Raw genomic sequence first — 14,979 nt, 5'->3', positions numbered from 1 at the left:
TTTGTTTTCCCCAACAATTGGCAGTCATCATCATAAGAAATAGAAGACTTTATAACTCTTTTTAAGTTTTATTTCATAAAAAAGAAACCGGAGCAGCCAGATGGCACAATAGATAGGGCACTAGGTCTGAAGTCAGGAGGAGCTGAGTTCAGATCTGACCTCAGACTTTTAACACTTCCTAGCTGTATGACCCTGGACAGGTCACTTAACCCCAATTGTCTCAGCCAAAAAAAAAAAAAAAAAGGAAATCAATGTAAATATTTACATTCTTACCCTATTAAAAAATATCCCCCTCATTTAATCTCGAAACGCAAGAGTAGGCAACTAGATGGCACAGTGGATAGAATATCAGGCCTGAAGTCAGGAGGACCAGAGTTCAAATTTGGCCTTAGACACTTAACATTCCTAGCTGTGTGATCCTAAGTCAAGTCACCCAACCCCAATTGCCTCAGCAAAAAAAAAAAAAAAAAAAAAAAAGTCAAGACTAAGAGAGTTCAGCTTTTATAATTGTATGCAATGAATGAGAAGCAAAAAGTTGAAGGAAAAACACTAAAATTTTACTTTAGGAGGATTAATATAGCAATGGTATGAAGAATTGACCCAAAGAAGGAAGACCAGAAAAAAGAACAATGAAAAAGCCATTTGAAAATAAGATATATTTTATAAGCATTTTTAAATAATCAAATATAATGTCCTAAATGTACTAAAAGAATATGAAAAAAAATTCTGGATGGGAAGGGGGAGATAGAAAGGGAAGAGTATTGTGTAAAGCTGAGCTTCTGAGCCAAGAGAATAGGGAAGTCAAAAGATAAGTAGTGTGACAGAGATAAGGGCATAGGTTCTCCATATATTGAGTTTGATTCACAGATGAATTCTACCTGACCATGTAGAATGTTCAGAAGCCATTTGGCAATGCAAAACAAAAGATGGAGAGTATAAATAAATAAAAGATAATGGTTTGCACAGTAGTAATAGTCGAAGTGTGGCAGTGAATAATATTTAACAAAAGAGAATAAAGATGAGAAACAAGAGGAAGGGATCTTGGAGAAAATTCACTTAAAATGGCAAACAGAATCAGCAAAGATAGAGGGTACAATCAAAGGAGGGGAAATGAAATGAGGTGATCATGAAAGACAAGGAAGGAAAGAATTTTGAGGAGAAAAGGGCCCCCAGAGTCATAGGCAGAGATCCAGAGATCCAGGATTTAGTAATGAAACCTCCCAGGAAGCTTTGCGAATAACAAGGCAGAATAAATAGTAAGGAATAGCAATTAAAAAGAATGAAAGGAGAAAAATAGCTAAAATGAGTAGCAGGTTACAGAAAAGGCATTTTTCACAATATAAAGAGGACAAAAAATCAGGAAAAAAGAAAACATAAAAGAGAAAATGACACAGAGAGAAGAGGACATTTTCCCATGAATTGGGTAAATTAAATTATATTTGTATTTCTAAGGATTTTACAAATCATCTTCAACCTAGCAAACACAATTCAAGGCAATATCTTTAATAGGCAACAAGTCCCAGATGTACCAGCACCAAGAATATAAAGGAGGTCTTGTAATACTGTGACAACCCTTAATGTCAAAGGTACTTTTAAGTTTCCAAAGTTCTTACTAATATTGTATATGTTGCAAATAATTAAGCATGATTCATGACAATAAAAATCAAACTGTGGGTGCCACATAGTCCAAGATGATACATGATTTAAAAAATTTAGCTTAACAACTAGGAATAAAAGGATAGTACGTTTCTAAGAGTTTTAAGTTAGGAGTTATCCTGGGAATCTGTAGTTTATTAAATAAAAATTGTGCACCTGCCATTTAGGTAAGGTGTAAACTCCTTCTTAAAATTATGCACAAACATTATGCCGTAAATCATATAAAATAATAAAAGGCTATGATGATGTGTCAAGGAGGAAAGAGATCCTATTGTCACATGCTGAGCAAATGATATGTAAGGCACAAAGAATAAAGGGTCACTATTAGCCAGAAAAAGGTAGAGGTGTCACCATGACAAATTTCCTAAAAAAGGCACATAAAGATACTTTGAGGAATATAGGTGAGGTCCTTTCAAATACTGAAATGTGCATTGCAAAAAAAGCCAAAAAAAAAAGTAGAAAAGTGTAAAGCATTTAAAAACAGCGAATAATCTAATTTGGCTAGAGTACAGGGTAAATAAGGAGTAATATACAATAATATGGGGAAAGGGTGTGGCACTAAATTTTAGAATGTCTTAAATGTCAAGAAATATAAAATTTACTTAGGAAATCTTCGGCCCAATTCATCTAGTTTCAAGAATTTTTCAAGAAAATTGAACAGGAGTGGAGGAAAACAGGAAGTAAATATGGAGAAATGTTCTCAATTCAGATTCATCCCATTAAACATGAATTTCAACAGCCTCACAACAAAGCCCACAAGTAAGTAAGTGGGACCACTGAGAATGAAAATCTAGAGTATTAAAGCATCCTCTGGAAAATGTCCATGTGATTTCAGTCTCTCTCATACGTTTTATTCTCACACTTCCCTCCCACCCCCCACTGTAAGTTGTGAGAAGAATTAAAATAAAGATTAACAAGCAAACTGAAGAAATCAGTGTTAATACCATATTAACAAGATTAGAACATATCTTTTCTGTTAAGCATAAACTCCAAAAGTGGAAAGTGGTATGTTTAAGTCCCACAGTTTGGCTTAAACATTTTCTGGCAGCTAACTTTGAGGGAAGATGTACCATTTGGAGGTTGACTGGGAAGTGTTGCTGCATCAAAATAAAATCAAGAGCATATATGTATACACAAAAGCATACACTCACTTTAACTTAAATATACATATAGATCTATCTAGAACTTAAAACATAAATATGTTTAAAAGAATTAGAATGGAAAAAAAAAAATTTTTAAATAAAATAAGCAAAAGAAATAACCACTTAAATCTAAATGTTAAATGTTCTTACAAAAGCTGAAATGTATTTCTATGCATTATGAATTAGTTACCCTACTTTAGTGAATTCTAACCCTCTTAAAAAACTTTAAAAAGTATTAACACTTTGTCTTCTTTCACAAAATAACCTGTCAAATACTTTAAATAATATTATTGGTAAATTCAGTCACAAATCTGGGTTCTCCTCCTCTATAACTTACTATATGATCCAAAACAAATGCCAACCTCACCTGGCTAAAGTTTCCTTGAAATGAAGGTCACTGGAGACAATACTTTCAGCTATAAAATTATGAGATCAAAGATTTAGAGCAAGAGTTATAGGTCATCTAATCCAATAATTATTTTATAGATAGTGAACATATATCTGAATCTCAGTTTCCTAGCCCAATGTTCCAGAAGGAGTAAGTGGCTGGGGCAGAAGTCTTCAATTCTATATCCTATCTTGCACTTTACCATTATGTTGCACTAAATTACCTCTTACAATTATATGTTCTCCATTACTTTCTTTTCTACGCTGGTTAAACACCCCCAGCTCCCTCAATTCATAAAAATAAAACACAGCATCTAGTTGAGGCAAAATAAGAAAAAGTTAAAATATATACTTTAACATAATATTGTTCAAATTAATGAGCCTTACACTTCAATACTTCAGAAGTAGGAAAGCTATTTCAAAATTATTAAAGATTAATTTTCTATGAAGTCATTTTAAAGTACTTCAGAACCTCCCCAAAGTCCTATTCTAAAACATGATTATGTCATGGGATGTGACTAATGTTACGACAAAAACAACACTTAGCTGTTGCAGACTATCATACTGAAAAGGCTTTAAGAATTGCCCTAGTTGCTTTCCCAAACCAAGCCTATTATCAATGGGCAAGTCATTTCAAGATTCAATCCTTGGGAGAGAAGGGAAATTTTGAAGGAAAAGGAATATAAAAAGCCAGCTGACTCAGTCCTCCAAGTCTCTGCTCAGAAACTAGATTCTAATTGTAGCTGTGTTTCTGATTGAGACGCCTCCTATCATGACATCCAAGGTGCATTCTAGATTAAAAATCATTGGACCAGAACTAGACAAATCAATCTGGGGACTGATTCAAGAAGAATCCAAATTAAGTTCATCTCAGTGGATATGTTCAAGGTATTGAAATGGATAATTTACAAGTACTTATTTTGAAGTATGGTGCTGATCAAGTATTTTATACACTCCTGTAGTCATCAAGATACCCCCCAGAACTTTCAGAATCCCTTCCTAGACATCAGTTTCCTGCCAACTTCTCTTTTATTTATCTATTTATTTATCTAATCCTGTGGTAAACTTCAGTTCCTCTAATGATCAATTACCAATCAGCAAACTTGATCATGCCTATCTAAACTATGGATTATTTATGACCAATATGATTTAAAAGAAATAAAGCAGGTAGAATCATTTGCTTGTGGGGATTGTAATTGTCCAACTTATAAAAAAAGACACTGAGACAAGAGTTTTGAGCCAATGACACTTAAAAGAGTCCCTTCTACTAAAATGACCCTCAAAAAAAAAAGAAAATTTAAATCCTTGACTATGATAAATCATGCATCAAAGAAAATATAAAAAGGTCCTCAGTGTTGTGTAAGCCCTCTTCTCTTTCTACACTGATAGTGACATATTGTCAGAAAAAGGGGCAACAAAGAATCACATAATTTTAGACTGTTTATAAACATTAATTTAGGTACAAGTAAGTAAATCTGAGATCCCTGTCAAGTGAATATATCAACCTGGACATTCTAATCATAAATTATAAATTAACCCAGAAAGTAGCTGCAACTAAATGAAAAGAAGCTCAAGGTTATTACCTGAACAGGCATTCACAACATTGGTTTTTATCATGTATCTAAAAAAAACGCTATTTAATGGGACATTAGTCAACTTCTATGCTGCTATTCATAAACTTTTCTTAAAGCTTTTTACAAAAATGTCATAGGGAGGACAATTATGGGCTATTATTTTTAATACCTGTTATAGAAATGAAGAAGGAGAGTAATTCCATCAAACTTTCCAAGTTAAACCATACATTTCATACTCAGTGACTGCAATGTAAAAATGAGGAATGAGGAAGAGTGAAAATGTTTGAAAACATGATTCAGGAGTTAGAAAAAAGAAAAGTTAAAGACCTTTGATGATAAACACTAAATGACATGAAAAATATAATATTTAGGTAAATTACAGATTCTGACCTTAATTATACCTCATAATTAGAGTACAATTCTTCAAGAATAAAGTTGGAAGGCATTGAACACAGTGAAAAACTTGACAAAAAAACTGAATTCCTTTTATTTTAGTTAGTGAAAAATAAAGGATTAAAAAAAATGGGAATCACTTCCCAAATCAAGTATCAACACTGGTTTGACCTAAGCAAGAAACAAAATTATTATTAAATTAGAAAAGGATAACAAAATGTAGCATGCAATTAAGGTAACTAAAGAAGCATAGAATCCTAGATTACATATCATAACCAACAGCCTTCACAAAGAATGAATATTTTTTTTCTTTAAAAGAAGCAAATGCTGAATATGTTGAGCATCAACTAACAGCACAAAGAACTAAGATTATATTTGACAGGAAAAAAATTGTCACTAATATGGGATTTAAGAATATGTCAACTGTATACTGTGAAATCTACTTGTTCTTAGTTTTATTTAAAAGAATAATAGAGACTATAGAAGCAATCCCGTACTGAACAAGTAACTGAAAACCAATAAAAATGACATCACTAATGATTGTAATAATTTTATCCAGAAGTTTTACCAATGCAGAAATTGCCAAATCAAAGAGATTTAACAAAAACCTAGAAATTGCCTTTGTCAGCAAATAGCTGATTCACCTGTCAACCAAAAAGAGAAGACAAGCAACACCAGGTTAGTATATAAATTTGCTTGTAAAACCTTACAAGGATGATGAATGACTCGTTATAAATCATAAAGAGGGAAGTAGTCCAAAGCAAAACCAATGTAAAGATAGACAAGTTATCCAAACCAAACAAAGTTATCTTGAGAATATTCAAGGATGAAAATCAAAGGGCAACAAATGAAAGAAAAATGAAAAAATTTGCAAAAATTCTTATAACAAACTATTTTCTCTATTGAAGAGAATGGAATCACTTTATTTGTAACTTAAATGGATGCCTGGCACATAGTAAGTACTCAATAAATATTCTGATATCATAAACCTAGAAAGCTTAGAAAGATAGCAATACGGAACACAGACAGGGGAAAATGTTCATATTTGACCACAGAAGTATCATAAGGATTATTTAGAGACATGTGCCCAGAAAAGGTAGTGATGCAGTCATGTAATGAGAAGGCTCACCTATGGACATCCTACGTATTATTCCACTGGTTACTTCATTATCATGACAGCTATAAAGGAAGTCTCCACAGCATGAGTGGAAAGCCTATGAAGGATTTATAGGAAGACATAGAGAAGAGGAGTACAAAGATGAGTTGCAAAAGGATCATGATCAGCAACTAAGGATACCCATAATAATATAATCAGATATCAAAAGTGTTATATAGTAAATAATTCTGGAACCTGTTTTAATTTTTTTTAATTAAGCTGATACAACAAATTTTTTAATTAAGCATAAATTAAATCCATTAAATGGTTACAGAAAAACATAAAAGTTGAAATTAGGATAGTGAGGCCCTTTGTCCTACAGGAATGGAGTTACTATGGAAGTATCTTAAGCAACTAAAATCGAAGCTATAAAAGTTCAATTTAGGTCTTTTCGAAATGTTGAATAATATAATCTTTTAAAAAATATAAAGGAAATCCTTGCTCCCCATACTTCATCCCTTTTTACTAAAGGATAAAATAACATTTCTTCTTAAGATTTGCATAGCTCTTTACTTCTCTGTAGGGTTTTTCTTTCATGTAAATCTTTCATGGATGATTCCACTTGACATATTCAAAGTCTTCCCCTAATTCATCTATCTCCATTCTTCTCTCTCAAAGCATGAAAATATCCATGTTTTCTATGTCTCTGATGATCTATTATGCCATTCTTTATACAAACATTTTTTGGTTAAATGCTACACTTTCCTTATAACAACTCTATATTTCTAATATTCTTAGGAGTCCAGTATAAACCTTATTCTTCTAAAATGGCAATGGTTCCATGTTTCACAGACTAGGGTAACTAAAAGCACCACCCATTTTTCCAGGGCAAGAAATTGGTCTTACTTGTCTTTGTGTATAGTAGACAATACAATAGTTGATGAATAAGTCTACCAAAAATACACTAAGCAAACACTAAAATAAATAAATAAAAATTGAATGATTAAATTAAGGCCAATCAGCAGTAAATAATCAAAAAACAAAAATCCAAACTTTCATTTATGCTGTTCTATTATTAAATATGACCTTAAGTATATTATTACAAAACTTACAAAATGCAGAAAAACTTCACACATAAAGGAATAAACCCTATTATTTACAAAATATAACTTTTTAAAATTATATGGAGTGGGCATTATGCCAAAAGTATTTTTCAACTACATTTTACTGCTTTTATAAAAAGGATAGTAAGAAAATATTTTGTATATATATTTAAAAAAAAAAATCTAAATTTAACCCAAGCTGAATAAAATTTGGACTAATATAAGGAAACACAAAGTAAACCATGGCAGATTTTTTAAAAGAATAAAGTAAAAGAATTTAAAAGTAGCCAGCAAGAGTTACAACTCACTACCAATAGAAAATTAATTAGGATTACACATTCTATCAGATCTTTTCACAAATGTTGAGTACAGTAGGCCTCATCTGCGGTGAATAAAGAAATAAAGTAATATACAACCCACAAAAATGAAAATACAGTACCTGATTTTTTGCGTTTTCCCCTCTATGCTTTACAATTACAATCTTGTAATCTCTACAACTGAAAAATAAATTATTATGAGTTGTTCAAGCATTTCAGCAAAATCAATGACTTCTGGGACTTAACAGCAAACTTCCCTAGTTCAGCACAACTGAGAAGCATAATCACCAGTTATATTCCTCTAAAAGTGAACAGCTATAGTATTGTTCTTATCTTCAAGTACTCCAAATAAAAATGAAGTTGTAGAGTCAGAAAGAGAAAATACTTTTTAAAGTCATATCCTTTTTTCATCGCAACACAGAAATTTAAGTAGTTTGTTAGCCACTTAAAGCTTTAAAACATTTGTCAAATATTTTTCATTAACAAGGAATACTTATCAAGTTTATAAAAACATAAATAACTAAAAATCTCAAGACTCTAGAAGGTCACCTAGTTTAAGAACCTTCTCTTCTTTCTCCTCTCCATATTCATAATTATACAAAGCAATATAGACATTAAATAATTTTTAAATGCAGTTACATATTTTAAGAATTGATCTATATAGAAATATTAAAATACAAACTGTTCAGAGAGCTATAAAAAGTAAATACCCCAAAACAACTTTAATGTAAAAAATTCTGAAAATAATACAACTTGATTCACTAAAACCAAAATGTAAAATTCCAAAAAATAACTTCAAGCATCATAAATTGTGAATAGTAGAATTTTTTGAATGGGGAAGGAGGGAGTAATTACAAATTAAATGAACACCAGGCCTAAAACTTTTATTGATAATGATAATAAAGTTTTTAAACAATTTAATTTTTTTTAAATCCCAAGTCACAAACTTTTTATCAAAATATATCATCAAAGGGGAAAAAAGTACAAAACACGAAAGGTTTGGAATTTCATAAGTGAAGATAAATGGATGCATCAGGTGCAACTGTGAGTACAATTAAATTAGTTGACAAAGGAAAAATTTTTTAGCTGCAATAAATACATAATAAGTACAAAACACAAATCAGAAATACTGCATTAACATTAAGTACCAAAATAAAAATCTTGAAAAACAAAAGATTTTAAAAACTGGAAAAACTCCAAGACATTTAGAAAACAATGAAAATATTTTACCATAAAATTAAGTGACATCAAAGAAATGTTTGTTATTTAGAGTTATAAAAACTGCAAATAGTGCAAGACTCTTGAATTAGTAGGCTGTCAAACAGAAAGAACTTCAAACTCTAGTAGAATTGATATAAACAATCAAATGTGAAACAAATTCAATGTACAAAGGTGGAACTGAGTCACCTAAATCTAAGTTACGACATATATTTTACAGAAGAAAATTAACTAGACAGAAAATTTTTCACATTGAAAAGTATTCAATTGAAAAGTCCTGCAAAAAAAAGAAGTCAGTCATTGAAAAACAGTCCAACACACATATTTGAGAAATTACTATAATGGAAAGGATAAAAGGAAAAAATATGACAGAACTTTTCAAAGCTAATAAGACTTTTTGCCTTTACTTTAAGCTATATGATATATATGACTACCAGACAATTTGTACTTTGTAGCTTTAAACTATTATTCCTTTTATTATTTAAAGAAAGCCTATAGTTTTCCCCAAACATAAAATACTTTAATATTTTTAAAAGTTTATACAAAAAAAAAGTAAATGTCCTTCAAGTTACTGCCAGTCCAACTAGCTTGTCATTTCAATTTTTAAATTCTTTTAAAAATATTTTGATAACATACCACACTGCCTTTTCTATTCCAAAAGTACACTTTCTATGTCTAAATTAAAGTACTTTTAATTACAATTCTTCTATCATACTTCTTTGAAAGAATGTACTAGTAGCCATTCTACCATAGAGTATCAAATAGAAAACCTATCATTTAAAAACACCTTAACACCACCATTAAGGTATAAGAAAGTATGGCAAAAGTTATTATATTGTGCCCCATAAAATGCTTTCATATTCTGATTTTTCAATACTACAGATTTTGATTCATTTTTTTCTAGCTGTGAGGAGAGTGTGCCTACACAAAGCACATCAAGGATACAAATGGGATAAACAATAGAGAGGACTGGAAGTGACATTGAGAGATTCTTTAGTCCTTCCCCTGTGGCTCCAGATAGAACTACAATTTAAAGCATCCCAGAAGAAAATTCAACAACCTTCCAGAGAGAATAGCCAGGAAGGATCTATTTGATATAAGTTTTTATTCTGATGCCTGAGAAGCTCTAAGCTATAAAGGATAGAATCCTAAATTCACTTTCTTCATCATCAAAAAGGATGCTGCTAAAAATTACTTTATTTTAATTGCAGACTTTAAAAAAAAAAGATCATAAGAGTTACCTGTTGAACAAGGCATCTGGAAATTGGGATCATTGCTATCCAAAACAGGCAAACAGAACTGGTTACTCGCAGATCCTAGCATAGGATCCTTATCGCTGAGCATGTTCTTCAGCGAGTCCTCTAAGACATTCTGACTTGTACTAAAATCCTCACAGACTTCATTCTCCAGGTTGGATCCTAGAAATAGGGCATCATCTAAGTGTTCAGTAGGAATTAAATGATTAAATGTATCAACTATATCCATGAAGACTTCTGTGTGTCTTTCAGCCCTATAGAAAGACAAAAAAAATATCATAAGAAATAAAGCTATCGAATGAAAATCACCTAAAACCAAATTATTTTCTTTTTCCTGTTTTGAGTCTAAAAGAACACTTAAGGTATCTTTGAATTGTTTCTTTAAAAAATTTTTTTTTCCACTGTCGAAAACTATGCATTTGGAAATTCAAAACCAATATTTATTAAGTAATATTGATTCACCATGCATGTAGAATGGCATATTACTAGTTTATCTGTTGACAGGGTACAATATATTGATATTTTTTAAAAGAAAAAATTGTCAAATCTCAAAGAATTACATAACTAAATACAATAACCCATGTTAAGTCTGTTTTAAATAAATTAAATTTAAACTCTCTTCTACAATAACACCTAAAATATGCAGAGTAAATTTTAAAGTTAATTATACTCTTAAAAATCATTTTATGCCATTGTGAAAATTATACAAGTCTCATTTTATTTGAAAAACACTCTGAACTTTAAAAATATAATATACAAGGCATTCCAGAAAGTCAAAGCTTAAAAACTACACTAAGATTTTTAGCACACAACATAAAAATCCAATTTCCTCTGCATTTACTTTCAAGAAAAAGAGGCAACCAATATAGCAGCAACATTGTTATTTTTAAAAATTATTTAATGAGTCTGTGTGTGTATATATACATATATACATACACATATCCAGGAATTGGTATAAGTTCCCCTCAATCTCCAATTCTATATCTGTATCAATCAAATAATGTTCAGAATGAAGGCTCTCAAATACTGAAAGATCAATCACCAAAGATTCACTGATTTCAGTATCCTTAACTTCGTATGGGCATAAAAGTGAATAGCACATAGAATATTTGTCAACAGAAAAAGAAACCTTGATTTCGGTTAATAGTTACTTCAGACATACCAAATATCAGAGTAAAACAATTTAGAAAATTTTTCAACAAAGAAAAAAGGTAATTTCTCATTAATACCCACTAATTAGAAAATTCTATAAATCAGAAAACCTAATTCACAGGCATTCCAATGAACTTTTCTACTACTCTAAACACTAAGCCATAATCAGATTAATCATATTTACTAACCATGTAGTCCTAAATCTTCTATAATCACTAATGACAAGTATTGAAAAAAATATGTTGCTATCGACCCCACACAAAAACTTTCTTAAACGATATATCCTATTTTCTCCATAAAAATAAAGTATCTAGAACAAAAAAATGGCTGAGATAAAATTAATAATTTCCTTTCTCAAGTAACTTATGGCAAACTATTTGTAATTTAATTAACTATGCCAATAAGTTCATTATCAAAATTTGAAGAATTTAACTTTAAAATGCAATTTTTCTCCAATTGCTGAGTTTTACAATAATCCCTATTTATAAGCATTATCAATGATAGCATACCTTAATTTATATTTTCTAGCAGAAATAAATCACATAGCACTTCTTTCCCTGAAGTGAGTTCTATCTACAATCTGGGCCTGGGCTCCTTGTAATAAACTTACAGAAACAAGTAGTCCCCTTCACCCCACCATCCCCAAACAAAGCAAACCATCAAAACAAAGCAAATATAACCAAAAACAAAAAAAAATTGCAGCTAAATCAAAGAATAGCTCAAGGATTTCACTTTGGGATATTATATGCCTAAAGGCAATAAATATATTTATATTTCATGTGATGTTTGAGTAACTCACCTTGCAATAAAAATGTATTTTAAAAAAAAAAACTGAAAATTAGTTGTAGCTTATGTCTCAAAAACTGTTGAAAACAAAGAAACAAAGAAATTCTATGAAAAATTTAATAAGATTCTCCCAAATTAAGTGAGCACATACTTTAATGTTTAGTGACTTCAATGTGGAGAGATTTATCAAAATAATAAAAGTATATCAGAAAATTACTTTGGGAATCAAGAAATAATGTATCATTTCATTTACATGTGTGCTAATCCCTAGAACACTGCTTGATGTATGTTAGACACTAAAGAAATGTACTAGATTTTAGAGATACAAAGAAAAAATGAAAAACAAGTCCTACCTTTGAAGAAGCTTACATTCTAACAAGGAGGTTATAACATGAATAACACAAAAACTTCCCAAAAGAAATATCATGTAAAGTGAGTCTTAAAAGAAGCTAGTGATTCTAAGAAACCAGAGTTAAGGAGGAATTATATTCTAGGCAGTCTGGACAAAAACACAGATGTATGTAATGCAGTTCAAGAATACCAAGTATACCAATTTGCACAAAAGGACAGTAACATGAAATAAATCTGATAGTGGGCTAGAATCAAAATGGGAAGGCTTTAAAAGCCAAGCTGAGGCATTTTATCCTAGAGAAAACAAATTTAGTAAAAAAGTAACATTCAGAATTCTGCTTTAGGGAGATTACTTCAGCAACTGAGTAAAAGATATACCAAAGAAAGGAAAAATGGAAGTCATGAGTATAAATTCAGAGGTTGTAGCAATAGTCTAAACCACAGCTCATGATGGTCTAGCATAGATGGCTTTTTGAGTAGAAAGAATATGCAAGGGGCAGCTAGGTAGCACAGTGGATAAAGCACCATCCCTGAAGTCAGGAAAAACTGAGTTCAAATCTGGCCTCAGACATTTAACACTTCCTAGCTGTGTGACAGTGGACAAGTCCAGAAAGATGGATAGCAAGCAAGAAAGCAAGAATGTGCAAGAGGTAGAATAAAAAAGATCTGTCTACTGATTAAATGGAGCATGGATAAGGATGAATATGAGTATGGGAATAAAGCTGGTCAATCATCTTATGAAAAATAAATCTTAAAGGACGTGTTGGAAAGAGAGATAATGAGGTTTTAGAAATGTTTTTAAAATGCCTACAGAGCATCCAGATGGAAATAAGAGTACTGAAACTAAGGAAAGGAATTAAGGCTGAATATATACATCAGATTGTCATCAGCACAAAGATGATAACTGAATTCATGAGGTCCCTAATTAAAAAAAAAAAAAATTCAAGTCTTTTGTTTGTCATTAAATGTTTCCAGACTGATTATTTCACAAGTCTCCTTTACATATGTTACTATCCATACAAATTGGACTATTGTTGGTGGTGGTGTTATACTACATTCCAATTCCTACCTTTGCATATGCGGTTCTCCTTTCTTCTACCTCCTGAAATTTCCAGCTCCTTTTAAGACTTAGGCAAAAGTGCCACTTCCTAATTTGGGGGCATTCTTTATTTGCCCAGTGGTTGACACTCTCCTTCCTCCTCATTTTATATTTCCTTATGTAACTACCAATGTTCCAAATGTTCCCCAAGTAGAGTGAAATAATATTAAAAACAAAATCAGAACTTCCTTTTTTTTTTTGGTTTGGGGTTTAAAGACAGTCTTTGCATTTTAAGCACTTACTAAAATGTACTAAAATGTTCAATAAATGCTTTTTTGAAATTTTTAGAGAAAGGCTGCAAAAAGAAGAGGTCTCGGGACACAAGTCTTCTACAGTATGCCAGATTAAGGGACAGAATAATGGAATATTCCACCAAGGGAAAATGAATGGTCAGACAGAGAAGGAAACCAATGTCACAAATGCTCAAGAGCTCAGGAAAAGATGATCAACAATACTGAATTGCAGCAGAAACCAAGAAAGAAGAGTACTGATAACAGCATAAGCGTTATCAAAATTAAGAGATAACTGATAACCCTAGAGAGAACAATTTCAAAGGCTAAAACCAATAATAAATAAGAGATTAAGAATACACTGTCTGCACTTATCACACTTCCCAACTTACCTCTTTTTAAATAGACTGAATTTAAAAAAAAAAAAAAAACCAAGATATATTTATTCTTACTATTCCTTAGAGGAATTTAAGCAATGTAGAAGACGTAGGCTTTTTTAAGCTAAGATCTTTAACACGTCTCTGTCTGACTAATGCAGTATCCATTCAGTGATGAAGAGTAGGCAAAAAAAAAAAAGGTCTTTTATTTAGTCAAAAAAAAAAAAAAAAATCCAACCTGCGAAGCAAAGGATTCTCAGGGTTTCCATGCAAGCAGAAACAACTGCTATTTATATTCACTCAATCAATTAGAGTCAATCAGGGCACAAATGATCAATTGGGGCTTAGCAAGTGACCTAATATTGGCCAATCAACAAGACAGTGATTGGGTTTAAGGCCAAAGTCTACCAACTGCATCCAGGGCCATCTCCAGGTTTTCCTGATTTGTCTTGTCATTATACTCAGATGACTCTAGAAGAGAAAATGAAGCAAGCAAGAGAAAGTGAAGCAGGCAAACTTGCTCAGCCCTCTGCCTCACTTAAATCCAACTCACCTGCATGTCATAGCATCACTTCCCTGAACTGATATCATAGTTCTTTTAAAAAGGAAAGACAAAGTACAATAAGCAAAGTAAAAGAATAAAAAGCATGGAAGTTGAGACCAAAAATGCAATTAAAATAATGAAACATTAGCATGCCTTAAGAATGATGAAAGGGTTTCAAAAATACCTAGGAAGGCTTGCCCACAGTGAGAACTGATGCCCAAAATGAACAGAACCAGGGAAATAATTTATACAGTAAAAACTTTAAAACAAGAAATGACTTTGAAAAACTTAAAAATTC

At 31.4% G+C, this 14,979-nt stretch overlaps 1 protein-coding gene across 2 annotated transcripts in view; it reads right to left on the bottom strand.

Moving 5' to 3' along the window:
* PHF3 (PHD finger protein 3) overlaps positions 1-14,979 on the bottom strand; it is a 104,327-nt gene that overhangs the window by 70,439 nt on the left and 18,909 nt on the right. The window contains exon 2 of one of the 2 annotated variants that reach the window (XM_051997208.1): positions 10,128-10,396. The exons of the other annotated variant lie outside the window; for it this stretch is intronic. Coding sequence (XP_051853168.1) covers positions 10,128-10,371 — 244 coding nt within the window. The 5' untranslated portion in view covers positions 10,372-10,396. The remainder of the gene's footprint in view (positions 1-10,127; positions 10,397-14,979) is intronic. 2 annotated transcript variants of the gene reach the window in all.

This window comes from Antechinus flavipes, chromosome 4, assembly GCF_016432865.1.
Source record: "Antechinus flavipes isolate AdamAnt ecotype Samford, QLD, Australia chromosome 4, AdamAnt_v2, whole genome shotgun sequence".
Taxonomy (NCBI): Eukaryota; Metazoa; Chordata; class Mammalia; order Dasyuromorphia; family Dasyuridae; genus Antechinus; species Antechinus flavipes.
This window is presented reverse-complemented; position numbering and strand designations above follow the sequence as displayed.